This window comes from Nuphar pumila, chromosome 14 (genome assembly GCF_984573655.1).
Source record: "Nuphar pumila chromosome 14, dmNupPumi1.hap1.1, whole genome shotgun sequence".
Lineage (NCBI taxonomy): Eukaryota > Viridiplantae > Streptophyta > Magnoliopsida > Nymphaeales > Nymphaeaceae > Nuphar > Nuphar pumila.
Genome location: NC_143262.1, coordinates 73,730,153 through 73,752,044, shown reverse-complemented (window position 1 = coordinate 73,752,044; position 21,892 = coordinate 73,730,153). Strand labels below are relative to the sequence as shown.

At 37.7% G+C, this 21,892-nt stretch overlaps 1 protein-coding gene across 1 annotated transcript in view; it reads left to right on the top strand.

Moving 5' to 3' along the window:
• LOC149816979 (transportin-1-like) overlaps positions 1-21,892 on the top strand; it is an 86,802-nt gene that overhangs the window by 44,248 nt on the left and 20,662 nt on the right. The window contains exons 15-23 of the mRNA XM_089987635.1: positions 593-718; positions 795-869; positions 1,016-1,087; positions 1,181-1,291; positions 1,893-1,976; positions 2,256-2,363; positions 4,426-4,527; positions 4,611-4,673; positions 4,766-4,840. Of these exons, the coding sequence (XP_089843761.1) occupies positions 593-718; positions 795-869; positions 1,016-1,087; positions 1,181-1,291; positions 1,893-1,976; positions 2,256-2,363; positions 4,426-4,527; positions 4,611-4,673; positions 4,766-4,840 (816 nt within the window). The remainder of the gene's footprint in view (positions 1-592; positions 719-794; positions 870-1,015; positions 1,088-1,180; positions 1,292-1,892; positions 1,977-2,255; positions 2,364-4,425; positions 4,528-4,610; positions 4,674-4,765; positions 4,841-21,892) is intronic.

Sequence of the window (21,892 nt, the reverse complement as noted above, 5' to 3'; positions counted from 1 at the left end):
TCTGGTGTTGCTCATGCGTTTAAGTTCTCATCCTTCTCGTGTTTACAGTTTTCTATGTCCCGTTTTGTACTTATGTTGTTTCTTTTTAATAGAATATTTATTTTCTTTAAAAAAATTCAAGAGGTGAAAAAGGAACCTTCTTGTTTTGGTAATTCAGTAAAGCCAGCAAAGAAAGCGACCTTTGTTCAGTCACTCAACAAAACATAATAGTCATGAATTTCTTGCACTGCAGAGTTAAGTGCAACATCAAAATTTCCTGGATTTTCCTATTGAAATCCTATTGATATTGATGTCATGTCAATGTGAAGGTAATACAAATATGAAATCTTAAACTATTGATATAACATCTTAACATCATTACCTGTATGAGTGCTATGATGCATTGTTATTTAGGTGGGATTTGTAATTCTATTGTTTTTTTTTTCGTTTTCTTCGGAGTAGTCCGTGGTATGATGCATTTTATGATCCTACTATGTATATGCTATTTTTCTGCCATTATTTTGCATACCCATTTCTAACCTTATCTTTTCCTGTTAAAAACCATGTTCTCTTGCTATTTTTGTTCATGTTCTTATTAGCTTTTACTGTATAGGGTATTGGCCACCAGAAGGGTCATGAGCAATTTGATAAGGTTCTTATGGGCCTGCTAAGAAGAATATTGGATACAAATAAGCGTGTTCAGGAGGCTGCTTGTTCTGCTTTTGCAACACTTGAAGAGGTTTATATGCGTCACTTGATAATTGTTTGATGGGTTTTACTCCTACTAGCCAGATTTTGATTGTGTTAGTTGACAGGAGGCTGCAGAAGAGTTGGCTCCTCGCTTGGAAATTATTTTGCAGCATCTTTTATTAGCCTTCGGGAAATATCAGGTCTTTTGGTATTTGCTTTGCTGAGGTGTATATTTTCATTTTTAATTTTGAGACCATCTTGTGTGATTGCTGATCTGCTGTTCCTCTATCTCTTTCTCATTCTATAATTATCTTTTTTATTTTCAAAATTTTGATTGAATTATCAGAGAAGGAACATTCGAATTGTATATGATGCAATTGGTACTCTGGCAGATGCAGTCGGAGGAGAGCTGAACCAGGTCTGTCTCTATGTGATGCACTTTTGTAATCAATCATCCGAACACCATTCCTCTTTTTTCTTTTAACTGATTCTAGTTATAATGGCCCTTCAGCCGAAGTATCTTGAAATTTTGATGCCACCTCTGATTTCTAAGTGGCAACAGCTGTCAAATTCAGATAGAGATCTATTTCCATTACTCGAGTGCTTTACATCAATAGCACAGGTATGCCTTCTTTAGCTATGTTGTACTTGAAATATAGATATGAGTTTTTGACAATTTTTTAATTTCATACCTTGCAGTTTTGCTATCTCATTGTCTGCAATTCTTTTGAAACTGATCCATAGATATTATTTAACCCTTTCATACTGCTTCTGTGTATGCTTCTTTGAAAATAAAGTCACAATAGGAAAGTAGCCATTTTACTGCTTTCCTGTATGTTATGGTACTTGAAGAAGTGAACAGTATACCTGATACTCTACAAAATTTTTTTGAACTAACCTGTCAAGAAAGAGATTGGTTAGCTCTTGGTAGGTTACCTATTTTTTATCTTTTAGAACCAAAAGGTGTTTCTTGTATTACATGGAGCCTTTAGATCTTATTTTTGCAACTTATCATCCTTGATATGCTATATATGCAAACAATTTTCACTAACCATGAATTGTTAAGAACTTTGCCGATATTATCTTAATAAAAGTTTTCTTTCCTTTATTTTTTTTTATTTTCAGCTCCTTTCGTGCTACTTTGGTCTATGACTTACATTTCCCTGTCATCACTTATCCTGGTATTCTGTTGGCTTCTTACCTTCTCCTTTTGGGTGCTTCAGGCATTAGGTCCTGGTTTTGCACAGTTTGCTGAACCTGTTTTTCAGAGGTGTATCTACCTAATCCGAACACAACTACTTGCTAAGGTATATTTCAGTTTTTGGTGCTTATGACAGAGATAGATCATCCTTTATATAATACAAGTTCCTCTCTTTATATGGCATCAGTTATTTGCATATTAGCGTCCTTTCTTTATCCCTAATATGGACGCTAGTTTTAGAAGCAGTTTATTATATGCTGAGGGGTCTCTCATTTGTTCTCTTATTTTATATAAACAATGAGTCTGTTCTCACTGTAAAAGCGGTCTTCTTTTCTTGTTTCTGTTCCTTTTTCTTTCCAGTTTTGATTTGAAGCCCTATTTGCAGGTTGATCCTGTCGCAGCTGGAGTTCAATATGATAAAGAATTTATCGTTTGCTCCCTGGATTTGCTTTCAGGGCTTGTGGAAGGTCTTGGCAGTGGAGTTGAGAGTCTGGTATGTCTATATGTATATGTTCATATTGTTTGGATGATGCATATTTAATGTATTATTTTTTAAATATAACATAGATTCTAATTTTCAGTTGGCTTCCTTAGCTTAGTTTTGTACATCATGTAATATGGAAGTTTCAATAGTTCCAGGACACCATGGTTGCACACACATTGTGTACACTCATACACACATATGCAGACACAAGGGCGGGCCCCCTACATGCCAGCAACAGAAAGGGAGAGAGAGAGATGGGGAGGGGAGGCAGGGGGCCGTCGGCCTCTCGGCAAATGCAGAGAGAGGGGGGAGGCGCGACAGGGGGTCGTTGGCCTCCTGTCGTCCTCCCGACACACACAGAGGGAGAGGGGAGGCGCAACAGGGGGCTGTCGGCCTCCCGACGCACACAGAGAGAAGGGAGGAGGGTGCATACCTTCGAGGTCGCTGACGATGGCGACAACAGTGATGATCGGTACAAGAGGGAGGAGGCAACATCGGCTCCCCCGAGAGGCAGTGGATGCGAGGTCTTCGGTGCTGAGGTTCGGTCGCACGCCGGGAGGCGGGAGCGAGAGAGGATGAGTGAGGCGCATGCAATGGAAGCCCTCCCTCCCCTCGACGTGCCTTTAATGGGGATCGGGGAGGAGCCCAACAGGGAAACCCCGAAGGGTTTCCTATTTTGCCGCGTGGAGAGGGAAACACAGAGGCAGAGGGGAAGTGCGGCGCACAGGGGGAGAAGAGGGTTTAAAAGAAGCCCTCACCCCCGATAATCCTAGCAGGTCTGGGTCAGATCCGGGTCCGAGCTGGCTCTGATTTTTTTTTTGAAAATGAGGGTTTTATAGTAGTGGTGCCACTTACAAAGGATGGGGAGTTAAAATTGCTCTCTTTTTGAAAACAATTATTTTATTCTTTAAATAATTACTTCTTTTATATGTATATATATATAGATAGATAGATAGATAGATATATAGGAAAACCCGTATCTTTGAACTGGTTTTCCTTCAAACCATTATGCGGTGTAACACTGTCCATCTTTTTGTTCGAAAAAAAGACTTTTAGCAGCGGTCAAGACTGCCACTAAAAGTCCATAGCGCACAAAAAAATTTTAGACGCAGCATCACCATTTGATCACGTGCGATCAATGGCAACGCTGCATCCAGAGAGAGAGAGAGAGAGAGAGAGAGAGAGAGAGAGAGAGAGAGAGAGAGAGAGAGAGAGAGAGAGAGAGGCGCTTCTATGGTGGTACTGTACCACCCATAGGTTATAGTGGTACACCTTACACACTTGATTTACATAGATCTAAGCTCCAATAGAAAAATCTAACCATTGAATCATGTTTAGCATATTCTGTTTATTATTTTCATGTGTTAAAGTTGGCTCAGATATGATGTTCTATACCATTTTTTAACCACCCTTATTTTCATGAATTATGAGCCATTGAATTTCACCTTCTCAAAAATGGAATCTTATGGTGTATTAAACATGATAAAACCTTCTAATATACTAAATACATCATGCTAAACACATGTGCTGTTAGATTTACCATCTGGGGGCTAGATCTATGCAAACAAATGTGTGTACCACCGTCTGGTATCATGGTACATAACCACCAGTGTTGATGCCCAAGTAAAAGATGGGTCCAATTCTTGCTAATCTTGATTCGGTAGCCTTCCAAAGGAAAACTAGTGCTTATATTGTGCATCACTGCCATCACGTTAAATATTAAGAGTTCATAGTGCTCAATGTGTACCTGATGTTTGATGTCTTGAAGAACATACTATCGTGCAAGTCGTCATTTTGCTGAGGGTTTTGACCACTACTATTTCAAGCACGTGTACTTTTTCTAAAGGCCTTGCCTTGATAAGAAGGTTTATGGTTTTAACCCTTGGCATTAGTCTATCATACCAATCCTAATAGATTGATAGTACTTTGCTATCCTTCCTGTCTTACATAAAATGTAATGGATCTGCTACAATTGTGATTCTGAATGTTTATCTATTCATCTGTCTTTGTTATTTAGGCAAAAGAACAATTCTGACTAATAGAAGTTTCATGCTTGTGTATATTCATGCAGGTTTCACAAAGCAATTTGAGGGATTTGCTCTTACAATGTTGTGCAGATGCTGCTGCTGATATTCGGCAAAGTGCTTTTGCACTTCTTGGTGACCTTGCAAAAGTGTGAAGCTTTTACTTGTTTATCGTTTCTTCTATTTTTCATTTCTTGCATGCAAGCTAATGTCTATCCTGGCAACGGCTCAGGTTTGCCCAGCTCATCTGCACCCTCGGCTGTCTGATTTTCTTAATATTGCAGCTAAACAGTTGGTACAGAATCATTGTTTCGTCTGAACTTGTCTAACCACTTTGTTTGGATGAATTGGCTTTAATCTCAGTTTTTGCCTTTTGGTTTGTCACAGAATACTCCTGAGCTCAAAGAGACAGTTTCAGTTGCAAATAATGCTTGTTGGGCTATTAGTGAATTGGCTGTTAAGGTAAAGCTCCTTTCCTTTTATGCTATGATCCTATTAAATAAACAAATTAATATATTTTGTTATTTTTGCGTTTAAATCATTTTGATTTCTTGCTTTATGTGGTTAATTTCTCCCATAAATTAATAAGGTGAAATTCAGGTATTAGCATCAAGATTGCTAAAAAAATTCACTTGTTGCAACTTGCAACTTTTGTTTTGGTACAGTAAGATGTACCTAAAGAGATTGATGACATTTCTGAGTTTGAGGATGGATCTATATCAAGGCTACCAGCATAATAGCTCTGTCACACAATGCAGTTGACAGCAACTGAGACTTAGAAGTCTGTGTTATCAATAATGGTTATGCCTTGTGTTTCAGTCATCTCTATCTATAAAAGGTAATTTCTCACTGCACTTAAAATATACAAAATTAAAAAAGTTACAAAAATATTGTGATAATATCACAATATTTTCATTTTGGCAACATTGTGATATTTTTCCAATATTATTAGCCTAGGTGAAAATGCTGATCATATCGTGATATTTTCAAAATATCAGCGATATCAGTAACATTAGTTTCTATTTCTGTCACATGGATTCAAATATGCTTGGTACGATATGACAATTCTATATATATATCTATATATCTATCTCTCTCTCTCTATATATATATCATCTCAAGTGCAAACTCTTAAACAACTTCTAAATCACTTTAATGGAAAACGCCAAATACTTTTAAAAGAAAAAAAATGCAGGTGAAAAAAAGATAAACAATGAGGATCATAGAAGGAAATTGATAAAGTTAATGACACAATGTTGACAGTGTCCCTGTAATGAAGCAATGCACACTCACAAAGCCATTAAAGGCACAATACAAAAGCCATTGTATTAATTAGAAAATGCTTAAGAGAAGCATAAGTAACAAGGGACACAAGTCCCCTACTTGTATACAAATAATGGGAGCCAAATAGCTAGCTCCTGACAACTAGAAGTCCTAATGATTAAAATGCCTTTAAGGGCAAACAAAAATAAAAAAATATAAAAGGAAAGACTACATAAAATACCCTAAATACATTCTAGACAAAAAACATTAATATATATATACACACACAAGTGTGTGCTGTATACACTCACATACATTAACACTCTTCCTTAAACTTATGGTGATATCACTGAAAATTTAAGGAGAAAGTAAAAACGAGAAGGGAGTGTGTTGGTGAAGAAGTCAGCCAATTGATATTTTGATGTAGCATACGACAAGGTAATGGTTTTCTTCAAGTATTTTTCACAAACATAGTGACATTCTATCTCAATATGTTTGGTCCTTTCATGAAATATGTGATTGCTAGTGATGTAAATTACACTTTTGTTATTACAACACAACTTTGAGGGTGACACTAAGCAAATCTCCATATCCGCAAGTAGGCTATTTATCTACACAATTTTTGAAGTCATAGTAGCCATAGCTCGATATAGAACTTTAGTTGATGACATGGATAATTTTTGTTGTTGCTTCTATTTCCATGAGATTAGAGTCACCTAAAAAGACACAAAAACCAAAGGTCGAATGACGATCATTAGAATCTCTCTTTCAATCAGAATCATAACACTTCAATCATTTGATGGTAAGGATTGAGGTCCTTTAAAGGTGTTCCATAATTGATCTTCATTTTGCGTTGACCACTTTTGGGGTATCAACTATCTTTCATCATAAATTCCTGACCTCTAAGTAATCTCATTGGCAAACTTAGTTTGAGTAAACAAATATCCTCGAGGAGAATAGATAACTTCAATTCCAAAGAAAAATCTAAGGAATCCAAGATCTGTCATTTCAAAATTTTCTCTAAGAACACTTTTAATATAGTTAACTCCTTGTTTGTCTTGTCTAACGATGATCATGTCTTCTACACAAAGGAGTAAAATAATGATACCTGTATTAGAAGACTTAACAAAACAAACAGTATCAATGTAGCGAGAGTTACATCCGAGTTTTAACATAACACTATTAAATCTGTCATACCAAGCTTTATGAACTTGTTTTTAACTGTATAAAGCTTTCTCAAGATGAAAAACCTTTCCAGAAGGAATCTCATAACCAAGAGGTAGATTGTAATGACCCCAACAGACCCTCGTAAAATTAGTAGAATATATATTTTTTTAAAACAATTGTCGAAACTCACCCAAGGATCCAGGGCATCACAAATTTAATATACCAAACCACAAACCATATCGTCCATTGAATCAATTGCAGAAAATAAATCAAACTTTATTAATTTATCAAAAAGTCAAAAAAATTCAAGAACATAAAAATCGACTGTCCAATCAAGTTGTTCTGTCAGAAACGAGAATACCAGTCACACATCTCGTAGTCTCCATCCAGCTAGTCAGGACATCACTGAGCATCCATGCTTGTAAAACAGTTTTAAAAAAACGGGTAATAATCAAAGTCTTTTGTACGAATTCCTCTAAAAATCCAAACAGTAAAAGAAATAGCATAAACAAATTCTTGCATAAATTTCAGAGGAATATTACAAACAATCACTTACCACAAACACTTTATCATTCAAGCATTTAAACCAAATATTATGCAGAAATAAATATTATGTAAGGCCAAATATGCATAAAATGCATGAACTAATGTTGAACAATAAAATATGCATGATTCATTAAGTTATTTATCAAAGTTGTTTTTGCATGCATGTCCCTATTAAATGCACACATTTAATTTTCTCTTTTTCTTAAACCCGCAGATACGGAAACCGGACACAAATTCTTGAAGTTCAAGTTAGGTTCCTAGTTGTAACTTAACACATAATTTGTATTTTATTACTGGGTTCCACACTCGTTCCTCCATTGATATAATGAATCAACATCATCTATCAGAATATTAGAAATCAACATCTAATACTAGGATATCAGGGAAATCAACATTCACTGACGTTACTTTCTTGTTGTACCAAAACTACAACTGAGTCAACACCCTCCCTAGGCAAAGTGGTTGAATCTTCCTAAAATCGTGGTTCAGAGATGAACCATCATATCGGGTTTAGGAGCATAATTGCACATAGAGTTTTTGTATCCTCGTGGTCCCTCATGACCGCCATCTAAGATTTTTACACTGTGGAAGGGATATCGAGGAAGAGATTAATTACACTGTTTGATTTTTTTTACCATTTTAAATTAATTTCAAATTCTTTACACAAGAATCATTTTGTAAATCAACATGCAAAAACAATTTCGGGTCCTGACCCTCACAATTTAACAATGTAATATAATTTGAAAAACCAATAATTTTCAGAAATAAATTTTGCAATGCATAAATAAAATCAACATTTGGAGCAACACATGTTCCTGACCTACATGGCCCGCAGTGGTTCACATCTGACCACCAACACAATCTAAAAAATAATTTATGCAACTTGCAAAATTTCAGTGAACATGCACCACATTGTGCACATTCAAAACACATAAATATGAATACATAAATATGAATGCACGTTAAGCCAAAAACATACACATGCAAATAGATGCTTGCAGAAGACACTATTCATGATCAATTCTATGCATAATCAACCAAACTTGTATATGATCATAGTTGTGTCAAATAAATTTCAGGTTCATGCATATGACATACACAATTGCAAACTGATCAAATCAAGATCAAGTTTATGTATTATCTCAAAGGGAATACATATATCAATCTTAAACATGTACATGACCAATTTCATGTAGTCAATCAGCTATGCAAAAAATTTACCTCTTCTGGTTTGATTGGCTTGCTAACAACTGGGGTTGTTCCATATACATAATCAAAATCATGTATATGGGTGGGCTAAGCTGAAAAAATACATATTTTCAGCATGCTGGCTGATCCATGTACATGATCATAATCATGTACATGGGTTAGCCAGACAACAATCAAACATGTACCAGCCTGCTGGCTAATCCGTATACATGTTCACAAACATGTACATGGGTCGGTCAGTCCAAAATACACATGCATGCAAGACACTGGCTGATCCATGTACATGTTCTCAATCATATACATGGGTCGGCCAGACTTGTACGCACTTGGATAACTCCATGGCTGATCCATATACATGATTGTACTCATGTACTTGGGTCTTCCAGACCAGTACCAACGTGTACAACATGCTGGCAGATCCATGTACATGATTAAAATCATGTACATGGGTCAGCCAGACCCAAAAATATGCATATAACAGCCTCTGTCACATTCTGGCTGCGTATATACATGAGTATAAAATCAATAAAACTGAACATATAATTATATGTAGATGCATGAGCATGTAATTTGACTAATATAAATCAAAATGCATTCAGATGCATGAGCATATATAACTGGACAGATCTGAATCAAAATAAAATATTTACATGCATAAACACGCACTTGACATATCTGAACCAAAACAACACCTGTATTCAAATACATAAGCATGCAACCAAACAAATTTGAATCAAAATGATATGAGAACGAACTTGACAGATCTGATCCAAATCAGTGCATATATTTACTCAGCAGATCTGAACCAAATCAGGTTTACTAACTCGTTAAGTCTGAAACAGTATATTCAGGTTTATAGAAATCGACCAACCTGAAGTATATTTGTATATACATATATATCCAGGTTTGCATAAACATGAGAAAATCGACAATATTGGCATGATCAAGGGAAATCGTCAAGCAAGAAAATAAAATTATATATATATATATATGTATGTGTGTGTGTAAAATCAACAATACATGTATATACAAAATTTTGAAATCAGGATCTCCGGCACATGGAGCAAAATTTTCCCTCACTGTTTGATCTTTTTTACCATTTTAAATTAATTTCAAATTCTTTACACAAGAATCATTTTGTAAATCAACATGCAAAAACAATTTCGGGTCCTGACCCTCACAATTTAACAATGTAATATAATTTGAAAAACCAATAATTTTCAGAAATAAATTTTGCAATACAATATATACATAATTGCACATGGAGCAAAATTTTCCCCAAAACCTATGTCCAAATCGATTTATACGTATTCCTTCTTGTGAGAACTTAGAGAGAAATCCGTACCTTGAATCGAAGATCGGAAAAAGATGGGAAATCAATGGATGTTTAGAAAAAAACTATTTTCTTTTTTTCTTTTCTTTTCCTTCTCTCTACACGATTTTTGCTTCTAGTGTTTTTTCTCTCTCTCACTCTCTCTCTCTAGAATATGAATTCTAGAGAGAGGGAGAGCCTAGTCCCTTTTTATATTGTGTTTAATGGGTCTAGAAGGGGGTGACGTCCCCTCTAGAGCCTTCTTATGGGTAAAGTTCTACTTCATGTAGAACTCTACTCTTATCTTCTAAATTATTAATTATATTATTATTAATATCCAAAGGAATATTTCAAAGGGTGTTGCCCCCTGTGGAAAGCCCTATGGAGTAGAGTTCTATCCCAGATAGAACTCTACCTCATCCTATTTAAAGATTGATTTTAAAGTTTTAAAATGGACATGGATGGATTTTGGATCTAGATTTGGATCCAAGATCCAAAACCATATGGATCCTACCTGCACCAGATCTGCCGAGCACATGCTCATCTAGATCTAGGTAGGTGTCAGAATTCTCTAGAACGGTGAACAAGAAACTGCAGAGAAGAAAGATAATGGGGATGCAACTGCTCACGTTTTTCTAATTGGAAAAATTGTGATCTCTTCCTTTAGTTTATAAAACAAAACCTAATACATGGTACTTTACAAGTAACTCTAATAGGTTACAAGTATTTACAAGTATGCCCCAATATTGGCTAGACATGTTACAAGTAGTTTGGATTCGGATCCAGATCCAAACTTAAATACAAATACAAATGCACGATATTGGCCCTGTCTAACAGTCCCCCCTCAAGTTGTGCATGATTTCGAATCATGGACAACTTGCTCTTTAGGAACCAAAAACGACACTTTGTGAGTCCCTTAGTGAACAAATCAACCACTTGGTCTTCCGTTCTAACATAATGAGGCTCAATCTCTTTCTCTTCAATCTTTTGCCTGATAAAATGCTGATCAATCTCAATGTGTTTGGTCTTGCTTTGATGAATAAGATTAAGAGATATTTGAATAGCACTTTGGTTGTCACAAAGAAGGAAGCAACTAGCAATCAGTTCCTTTAATTCTGTTAACAAATGTCTAGTCCATGTTACTTCTGCCGTAGCAGCAGCCATCGCCCTGTATTCGGCTTCCGTGCTAGATCTAGCCACTGCCTTCTGTTATTTACTACTCCAGGAAACAAGATTGACACCAATGAAAACCCCATATCCTGAAACTGACTTTCGATCATCAGGATCTCCGGCCCAGTCTGCATCTGAATAAGTAATGATGTCATGAGCATTATTCACGAATTTGCTTTTGGTATACAAAAGTCCATCTCCAATAGTACTCTTCAAGTACCGCAGTATCCTTTTTACTGCATCCATGTGCCCCGTCCTTGGCTCATGCATGAATTGAGAAACTTGATTGACTGAATATGTGATATCAGGCCTGGTAAATGTGAGATATTGAAGCATTCCCACTAGACTCCGATATTTGGTGGGATCATGCTACAAGTTTTCGTCTCGTACACTTAGTTTCTGGTTAATTACACTAGGAGTAGCAAGAGGCTTGCAATCTTTCATCCCACCCTTTTCTAACAGATCCAGAGTGTATTTATGTTGAGTCAAAGTAAGTTTATTTTCTTGATTATCTACCTCTACTCCAAGAAAGTACCGAAGATTTCCAAGGTCTTTCATTTTGAACCTTTGACTCAGAAGATCCTTAGTTTCTTGAACATGGTTCTCACTGTTTCCTGTAATAATTATATCATCAACATATATCAACAAGAAGGTAGTAAACTCCTTACCTTGAAGAATAAAGAGAGAATGGTCCAATTGTGATCGATAAAAACCATGTCTTTGAATTTCTAGGGAGAAGCTCTCAAACCAAGATCGAGACGCTTATTTCAGTCCATAGAGTGCTCGATTTAGTTTGCATACATATTCCTTTGAATCTCCTTTTGTATATCCTGGCGGTTGTTCCATGTATACTTCTTCCTTCAAATCCCCATGAAGGAAAGCATTCTTCACGTCTAGCTGACTTATTCTCCAACCATAATCTACAACCAATGAAAGAACTATAAGGATTGTGCCCATTTTCACAACTGGACTAAAAGTTTCATCATAGTCGTGCCCATGAAGGAAAGCATTCTTCACGTCTAGCTGACTTGCTACGATACGAGCTTTGTATCGTTCAACACTCCCATCCGGTTTGTATTTGATTTTGTAGACCCATCGTGACCCAACAACATTTTTATCTGAGGGTCGAGGAACAACTGTCCATGTTTGACACTGGTACAAGGCTTCCATCTCTTCATTCATGGCTTGAATCCATTTTTTGGAGTTAATGACTTGATGAAAATGTCTAGGCTCAGTCTCTTTCTCAATCTGTGATAAAAATAACTGAAATTCCATGGTAAAATTCTCATAACTGACCCATCTTTCAATGGGATGCCGAGCTCTTTCAGATCGCCTGGTTGGAAGTGCTACTTTGGAAGTGCTACTGTATTAGATACTGGATAAGTAACGTCATTGGATGAATGAAGCGTATGAGCTTCTTGTTCAATACCATCTGTAGTCAAGAGTGAGTCCCTTTCTCTTCTCCTATAAACTTGTCTAGCAAACTTGTTTATCTCTGGAGGATGTTCTATTTCAAGTTCCTGTATGCCACTGTTTCCTTCTTGACAGGATATTCCTTGATTACAGGAGGAAGAACACTGATTGTTTGTTTCATGAAAAAGCTCTGCACTGAGCCATGGATCATAAAATAGCGCACTCATATTGGTTTGGGCAGAAACATGTTCTCCATCTCCAAAATCACTTTCATAAAAAACTACATTCCTAGATATCTTGATTCGTCTGCTGTCAGGATCATAACACCTGTACCCTTTGTGATGATCTGCATATCCAACAAATTTGCACTTTGATGCCTTAACTTGAAACTTATTTCGCAGAGAAGAGTCAATATGAACATAACACGTGCATCCAAAATTTTTTAGTTCATCATAATCAGGATGTTTCCCAAACAAGACGAAATAAGGGGATTTATTTTTTAAAAGCTTCATGGGTAGGCGATTAATAATGTAAACAACAGAGTGAAAGGCCTCTGTCCAGAGTCCTATGGGAGTACGACTTCCGTGCATCATGCTCATAGCGCTCTCCACAATGTGACGGTGTTTCCGTTCTGCAACTCCATTCTGTTGGGGCGTATGCGGACAAGATACTCTCCGATTTATCCCACTATCTTTGAGATAATTGATAAAATCCCTAGAGGAGTATTCTCCCCCACCATCACATTGGAAATGTAAAATATTACAAGAAAATGAGTTTTGACAAATGCATGAAAGCAACGAAAAATAGAGAAAACTTCTAATTTATTCTTCATGAAATATATCCAAGTGAAACGAGAGAAATTATCGATGAAGATAACATAATATTTGTTGTCAGAGTTAGAGGGATTAGGGGCTGGTCCCCACACATCAGAACAGATGATTTCAAAAGGCCTTGAAGCTCTCTCATTTATTGAATGAAAAGGAAGAACATGACTCTTACACATTTGACAACTTGAACACATTTTATTAACTGAACTAGGAATCAAGATAGATTCAGGAATAAGACCATCGGATACTAATCGCTCAACAAAGACTTGACCACAATGACCAAGACGTGAATGCCAAAAATCAGGCTTATTACATTTATTCGAAGATTGCAAATTGAACACATGAACATTCTTTGACGACATAGACTGAGGAGAGGACTTCAAGGTAGGTCGAACACAAGTAGAAGGATCCTCCTGGAAGACATACATATTTCTCCGGCGTTCCCCTCTAGCGAATGTCTCATTCGTTTGTAGATCCTTGACATAAACAGAAGATTGCAAATTCAACTGAAGAATTGGTATGATCAACAAGCTTAGAAACGGAAACAATATTTTTTGTAATATCTGGGGCATGAAGAACATTGAAAAGATGAAGTGGAGATTTAGGCAAGGGAATGAAAACATTTCCAATGTGTGTGATGGGATGGTGTGACCCATCTTCAGTGACTATGCTACTTTTTTCAAAATAGGGAGTTAAAGTAGAGAATTTACCCGCATTACCTGTGACATGAGTAGCTGCTCCAGAATCAATATACCATACTCCTTTATCGTCGTGTTTCAGATCAAGTTCAGACAACGTTGCCAAGAGAAGCTCTTTCACATCTCCACCAAACTTTGAAGAATTATCCTTGCGTCCTGACGAGCTCTCAAAACTTTCCTTTGTTCTGCGGATTGTGCCAACAATTGACTTTTATATGGCCTCGCTTGTTGCAAATATAACATGTGGGTACGTTTTTCATATTATAAAGAGGTGAAGCATTCGGGGTAGGCAATAGCCCACGCCCTCCTGGAGTACCTCGTCCTCGTCCTCGTCCTCGTCCTCTGCCGCCACCAAAATTATTATCACCACGTCCCTGACTAAAGGAAACACCAGTAGCAAGAACCTGTCCACCAGTTTCATCTAACATCCCTTTCAGAGTCATCTCATATTGAAGTAATTTTGCTTGCAAGTCCTCAAATGATGGTAGATCCGGTAGGCATAGCAGTGAAGTCGAGAGAATATGAAATTCATGAAATTCCAGTCCCAATCCATTCAAGGTTTGCCTGACGTTGTCTTTATCTGTCACTTCATACCCTACAACGACAAGTTGGTCACTGATAGTCTTAACCTTGTTCAAATACTCCATGACAGACATGGAGCCCTTAGTTAGAAGTTGAAATTCACGCTGAAAAAAGAAAATTCTAGCCTCTGATATCTGAGAGTACGTCTTCACTAATGTGTCCCACAATTCTTTTGCTGAGCATTCGTTTGGAATCCCCACCAATACTTCTTGAGAGATAGTAGAGATAATAAAAGCAACTGCAGCCTGATCACGCTTCATCCAAATCTCGTACTGGGGATTTGGAATTTGTTGTATAGAACCAGCCTCATTTCCATCCTTAGTTGTTTAATAAATTCTGAAGGGGCTGGGATTGATCCAGTGAGATGTCCAGAGAGACCTTGACTTTTAATAAAGGGAAGAATTTGTCTTTTCCAGATTAGGAAATTCGAATTGGTAAGTTTTTCAGAAATAAGTTGACCAAGAAAATTAGATGAGAGAAATGACTGAGAAAAAGAATCCATGAATAAAATTTTTGGCGTGTGCAATCACGATGCAATACAATAAGACTCGTCTCTTTTTTTTTACAGGAGAAAGCTCGAGTACTCATCGTGAATGAGAAATCACAGGCCTGCTGTACAAATGTAATTTGATTTCAAATTTATTTTTTTTATGATTGCACACAGCAGTAACGAATGCAAGTAAGCAGCAACATAAATCGAGGATTAGGGAAGACAAGCAAATCTAAACTCGATATGGAATCGTGAAACTGAAAGAAAAGGTTTTCGTGAAACTGATTTTACGTAAACCCAAATCAGTTTCAGGAAACAAAGGAATCGTGGATTGTGAAACAGGTTTGTCCCAGACCCAACTGGTTTGAGGGAGATAATGGTTACCGTGAAACTGGTTTGAAAAACAAACCCAATCTAGTTTCAGAGAAATGAAGATTAGGGAATAAATTTAACGCAAATCAGAATGGAGTAATCTGGAGAAAGAAATAGCAGATGGGGAATAAAAGAGGATATTTAGAAAGGGGAAGACGCAGAATAGTGAACAAGTAGAAAAGAAATAAGGAGGGGAATAAGATCTCTGAGAGACATACCTGTTGGAAAAACCTTCAGCCCTCGGATCAAAGCTGCTCTGATACCATGTCAGAATTCTCTAGAACGATGAACAAGAAACTACATAGAAGAAAGATAATGGGGCTGCAACTGCTCACGTTTTTCCAATTAGAAAAATCGTGATCTCTTCCTTTAGTTTATAAAACAAAACCTAATACATGGTACTTTACAAGTAACTCTAATAGGTTACAAGTATTCACAAGTATGCCCCAATATTGGCTCGACATGTTACAAGTACTTTGGATCTGGATCCGGATCCAAACTTAAATACAAATACAAATGCACGATATTGGCCCTGTCTAATAGTAGGATCATGCCGAATGAGTTCTGTGGTTGCCCACCCCTGCAATCCATGGCTGAAGTAGAACAACCGATTTGCATCACCATGTCCTCGATGTCCAACATTATCAAGGAGAATGCCTCGACATAGTCATGAACTGACCCTGTCTACTTCAATGCCAGCAACCTATTGCGGGCCAATTTTTGTTCATTCTTGGGCAAAAAGAAATCACATAAGTCTTTCTTAAGGTCCTCCCATGAGACTACTGCGATTAGCCCACGTCGAACATCACCTAAGTGACGTCTCCAACAAAGAGTCGCTTCATTCGCAAAGTACGTTGTTGCGTTGCACAACCTATCTGCATCTTCCTCTATCCTAGCAACATCAAGATACTGCTCCGTCTGGTAAATAAAGTTCTCGAGGTCTCTCGAGTTTTGAGTGCCCCTATACTTTATGGGCTTAGGTAGCTTGATACGCGACCTATTCACATGCGCCATAGCTCCACCCGTTGGGATAGTCCTCAACTGTCGTACAACATTCATTTTTGTATCCATGATGTTGAACCGACCCGACAAATCATCTAATTTGGTGGCAAGGTCATCTACTGAATCCTTAAATCTAGTGGCAAGACATTCCACAGTCTTCCACCCCCTCTACTGCATCTTGATCTCCATGTTGAGACCTGTAAAAGCAACACAAGTCCCATTAACCAACTTCTCCACGTTGATCACTGTTCCTGTCAGCTTGGTGACGCCATACACAAGATCTGACACACGATCATGAGTCATGAACTCTTCTTCATGAGGAATCATACTACCTGAAGGAGTCATGACATTTCTCTTCAGAGCCATTGTCAATCCTAATGTTGACAAGGCTTTGGTATCAACTTGTCACAGGCTTAGAAGCAAAGGTCACTATGGCGTAGCTTCATGTAATCGCAAACACCGAAAACAAGTCTTTTAAGTGCACAAGCAACTCGCAGCACACACGTAGGAGCCGAAGCAACAATACACACATGAATAATACAAAGAGAGCAAGGATGCATAAAACTTCTTTTATAACAACTTGTAAGTAGAGGACATAAAGAAGGGAAGAGAGGGGCCCAGATACACGAGATTCTTAAGCCAAAAGGCCATATGCAACACCAGAGAGTGCCAAGGAGGTATATACATCAGAAACAAAAAGGTGAAAACATGGCAGTCCAGATCAGTTAGTGTGTGTGTGTGTGTGTATATATATATATATATATATATATATATATATATATATATATATATATATATATATATATATTTCTTGATGTAATAGGTAAAACCCATTAGGGTATTTTAGTTATTTCATCCTATGTAATAGGTTGTGCCCATTAGAGGCACAACAATAATCTGATTAGGTATTTTAGGTATTTAACAAATGGCTAAAATTGAGCCTATTTGGGATGCCATTGATGCTTGTCGTAGGAAAAATCAAATTCTTGGTGAGCAATTTTTTCAATTTATGAGAGCGCTTAGACCCGAATTTGAACATGTTTGAGTTTCTATCATCCATCAGAACAAAAATCAAGAGGATCTTCCTCCTTTACATGGGATTTTAGCCTAAGTTTGCATGAAAGAAACAAGGCTAAAAGCCATGACCGAATCTAGAGAGTCTAAGGACAATGTATTGGTGGTTGCTAGACTCGGTGCCAATACTTATTCCTATAAGCCTCCCCACTTCTACAAGAATAATTCTTGAAGTCAAGGAACAATGATAGGAGGTATAATGAGAGAGATGATACAAAAGGAGAAATTACTTGTTATAACCCTGGAGAGCCAGGGCACATCAAACCTTTTTGCTTTGAATTAAAAAAGGATGAGAAAAGAGTAGCTACCCTAGAAGCTCTTCAGGAAAACAAGGAAGCCTCCAACTTTGGTTACCAAGGCATGTCCTTGTCTCAACTTGCGGAAGCTCTACAACTGTTCCTCAAAGGCTAATCCTCCTTAATTGGTGTCCCGGTCTCCTCCTCCTCACATCTTGGTAAGATTTCTTGACTCCTAGATTTCGGTACCTCATTTCATATGACCCTTAATAGTACTATGCTCTCCAATTGTGTTGTTAACTCAAGTAGATCTAATGTTTTTACTACGGATAAATCATCTCTTGAAATTAAAGGAATTGGAAACTTTTCAAATTCTTCAAAAATTTTTATTCAAAAAATTAGAATTGTTTCGAAACTTAACTTAAATCTTCTTTCAGTTTCTCAAATAATCAACCATGGTTGCAAGGTCTCTTTCACATCTGACTATTGTTTTATACATGATCTCTGAAAAAGGTGGACCCGATCCACGTCGATCCATGGATTGTGTACAGCCATGTACACATATCCATAGTTATGTATTATAACCCACTTAGATCATTGGGTCTGGATACACCAGACCCGGATCCATATCATTGTGTTGTAACATTATAAGACATCTTTTAGGTCACGATTTTAAGTGATGAGAAAAACAGAAAGCGTAACAACTGAAAAAAAAGCTTGCGTTTCTTCTTCGTCTCCCTCTCTCTTCCTCTCTCTCTTTTCTCTACAGGTGAAAAACTTTCATGGTATCAGAGCATAGATCCGACTGAGGCTGAGAAGGATTCCGGCAAGAGCGAGTTTGGAAAATCGAGGTTCTTCTTTCCCCTTCTTCCTTTTTTTTCCTGTTCCCCCTTTTCCTCTTTCTTTCTCTTTTGTTCTTCCCCATTTCCTCCCCTCTTTCTGAAATCTACTATGTACCCACACCTCACGTGGGTTTTTCTTTTGTTCTTCCCCATTTCCTCCCCTCTTTCTGAAATTTACTGTGTACCCATGCCTCACGTGGGTTTCTTCCCTTGGTGACACCGTGATCCACGTGACCTCTATTCACGTGGGTTTCAGTTTTTGTGAATCTGTGATTCACGTTTACGTGAACAAAGACACCCACAGTCTCTCCTTAATTTCAATCTGTGATTCACGTTTACGTGAACACAGACACCCACAGCCTCAGTGCTGTCTTTGCACATTCGTTTGATCTGCCTTACCTAATCTCGTTTTTTTTATTCTTGACTGCTATACTGTGAAACTTATCCTTTGATTATCGATTTCTATTCTTATAAAAAAAGGGGGTTTCTTTAACGTATGAAGGCATCCTTCATCTCATCAATCTCAGTTTCTGGACTGCACAAAAAAAAAGGTTCAGAAACCGAGTTCCCTACATCCGACAGCTTGCGATTCTATTAAAAAAAAAGGCCTGAACTTTTTGTGAACACTCTGGTCGACATTCTCGTTGTTTCTTTTCAAATGGACCCTTATCACTCTCAATCAAATCTTTCTTCAAGCTTCCTCAACCAACTCGTCTCTGAAAAGTTGAATACCTCAAATTTCTTGATTTGGAAGAGACAAATTATTACTTTTATAAGAAGTCAAGGTCTTTTAGGTCATCTGGACGGAACCACTCTTGTTCCACCAGAATTTGTCCCGAGAGAAGAGAAAGATGATCAAGGGGTGAGTTCGATCGTGTATGTCAAAAATGTTGAATTTCTCAATTTGGGAAAGGAAAGATCAATCAGTTGTTGCATACATCACCTCAACACTGTCTCAAGAAGTTCTAGTTGCCATTCCCGACAATTGTACATCGCTACAACTCTGGGAGCGACTGGTTCAGATGTATTCGCAGGTTTCTCAAGCAAGGATGGTTTTCCTTAAAAGGGAATTTCAGTTGTTAAGAAAAGAATCCATGACCATCATGGAATATTTGAACAAGATAAAGACCATCACAGATTAGCTTGCAGTTATAGGATCTGCCGTAAGCGACAACGACATGGTGCAACAAACTCTGAGTGGATTGGGATCTGACTACAATATGATAGTCACTTCACTATTGTGCCTTCCTGCTCTTCCTTCCTTCGATGCGTTACGGGCGAAATTGATTCAGTATGAAATGACTCTGAAGGGATTCTTTGAAGAAACTCACATCCACACAAATTCTCAAGAAGTTTTTGCCACAGGAGTGACTTATGGTAGAGGACGAGGACGAGGACGAGGACGAGGAGGACAAGGGCGAAATGGATACGGAGGGCGTGGTTTGCTTCCCACTCCAAATATGTCTGCCCATGCGCAGGGATCAAGATCCGTCCCCACTTGCTTCTTTTGTAACAAAAATGGGCATATCAAGGCGAATTGTTGGCACAATCCAGAGAATAAAGGAAAAGTCCCACAGACAGAAATGAAAAGAAAGTTCACAAATACCAGAAATAGTGGAGACATCAAAGATCTACTAATATCTGCCTTGTCAGAGTTGAAATTGAAACAGAGTGATGAAGGCACTTGGTTTGTTGACTCAGGAGCAGCGACTCATGTGACAGGTGATGCAGGTAAGATTTCTAATCCTATTCCTTATTTTGGAAAAAGTAAGATTGTTATTGGAGATGGATCCCACCATCCTGTTACTCATGTTGGAAAAACTGTCATTCCCATGCCACATTCCACTCTTACTCTTTCTGATGTTCTTCATGCTCCTGACATTAAGAAAAACATCGTCTCTGTCTCCAAGCTTATTGATGATAATAATGCTTTAGTTGAATTTACTCCCTTCTCTGTGCAGGTCAAGGACCTACGCACGAGGGAAACATTCGCTGAAGGAAAAAGACAAGGCAATATGTATGCCTTTGAAGAAGCTCCATGTCATGCTGTCCGCCCTGCTCATCTGAATTCAAAGCTTTCGTTAGAGTTGTGTTCATCTTCTTCTGCCAGTGTTTTTAGTATTTCTGAATGTAATAAGCCGTTCTTATGGCATAGTCGGTTAGGACATTGTGGGAGTCATTTCATTAAGAAACTTGTTTCTAATAATCTCATTCCAAAAGAAAGTCTTAATGGGAATGAGAGCAGTCATAAGTGTTCCAGTTGTCTTTCATGTAAGAGTCATGTATTGCCTTTCCATTCCATTAATAAGAGAGCTTCAAAACCTTTTGAGATTATTTGTTCTGAGGTATGGGGACCCGCCCCAATTGTCTCTGGATCTGGGAGCATATACTATCTAATCTTTGTTGATAGTCATTCTCGATACACTTGGATATATTTCATAAAGAATAAGTCGGAAGTCTTCTCTTTGTTTCAAAATTTTCTTTCCTTGGTCAAAAATCAATTTTCTGAGTCCATTCAATTTTTCCAATGTGATGGAGGTGGGGAATTCTCATCCCGTGATTTTGTTTCTTTTCTTCGAAATAATGGAATAGGAAGAAGGGTGTCCTGCCCCCACACCCCTCAACAAAATGGGATTGCTGAACGAAAACATAGACATATTGTTGAAAGTGTCATGAGTATGCTTCATGACAGTCATCTCCCTATCAACCTATGGACAGAAGCCTTTCATTCTGCCGTGCATGTGATAAATAGGCTGCCCATGGTTGTTCTGGAAAATAAGTCTCCTTATCACTGTCTTTTTGGAGCTCATCCTAGTTATCATGATTTGCGTGTCTTTGGTTGTGTTTGCTATGTGCATATTGATCAGTCCCTGAGAAACAAGTTTCAGGACAAAGCCCAGAAATGTAGGTTTGTGGGATATGCAGATGACTACAAAGGATATAGGTGTTATGATCCCATCAACAAACGTATCAGAATCTCAAGAAATGTTGTCTTTGATGAACAAAATTTTGATGACGGAGCTGATGCAACAAATATGCCAATTGAAGTTTACTATCCGTGGTTGAGTTCAGAACTTTTTGTTGACTCCAACGAAGCATGCTCCTCAGATTGTGTGCAACAAGAAGAAGAGAGTTTTGAAGACACTAGGACGTCAGGATCACAGAATACAGAAGAAGTACCAGGCAGATACAAAGGCATTGTCTATTCTAGACAAAGACCGCCAACATCAAGTCATTCAGATCATGTTTTAGACGACAATCCAACTCATTCTCGTACTCTTGAGGTCAGAAAATCAAACCGCATACGACAT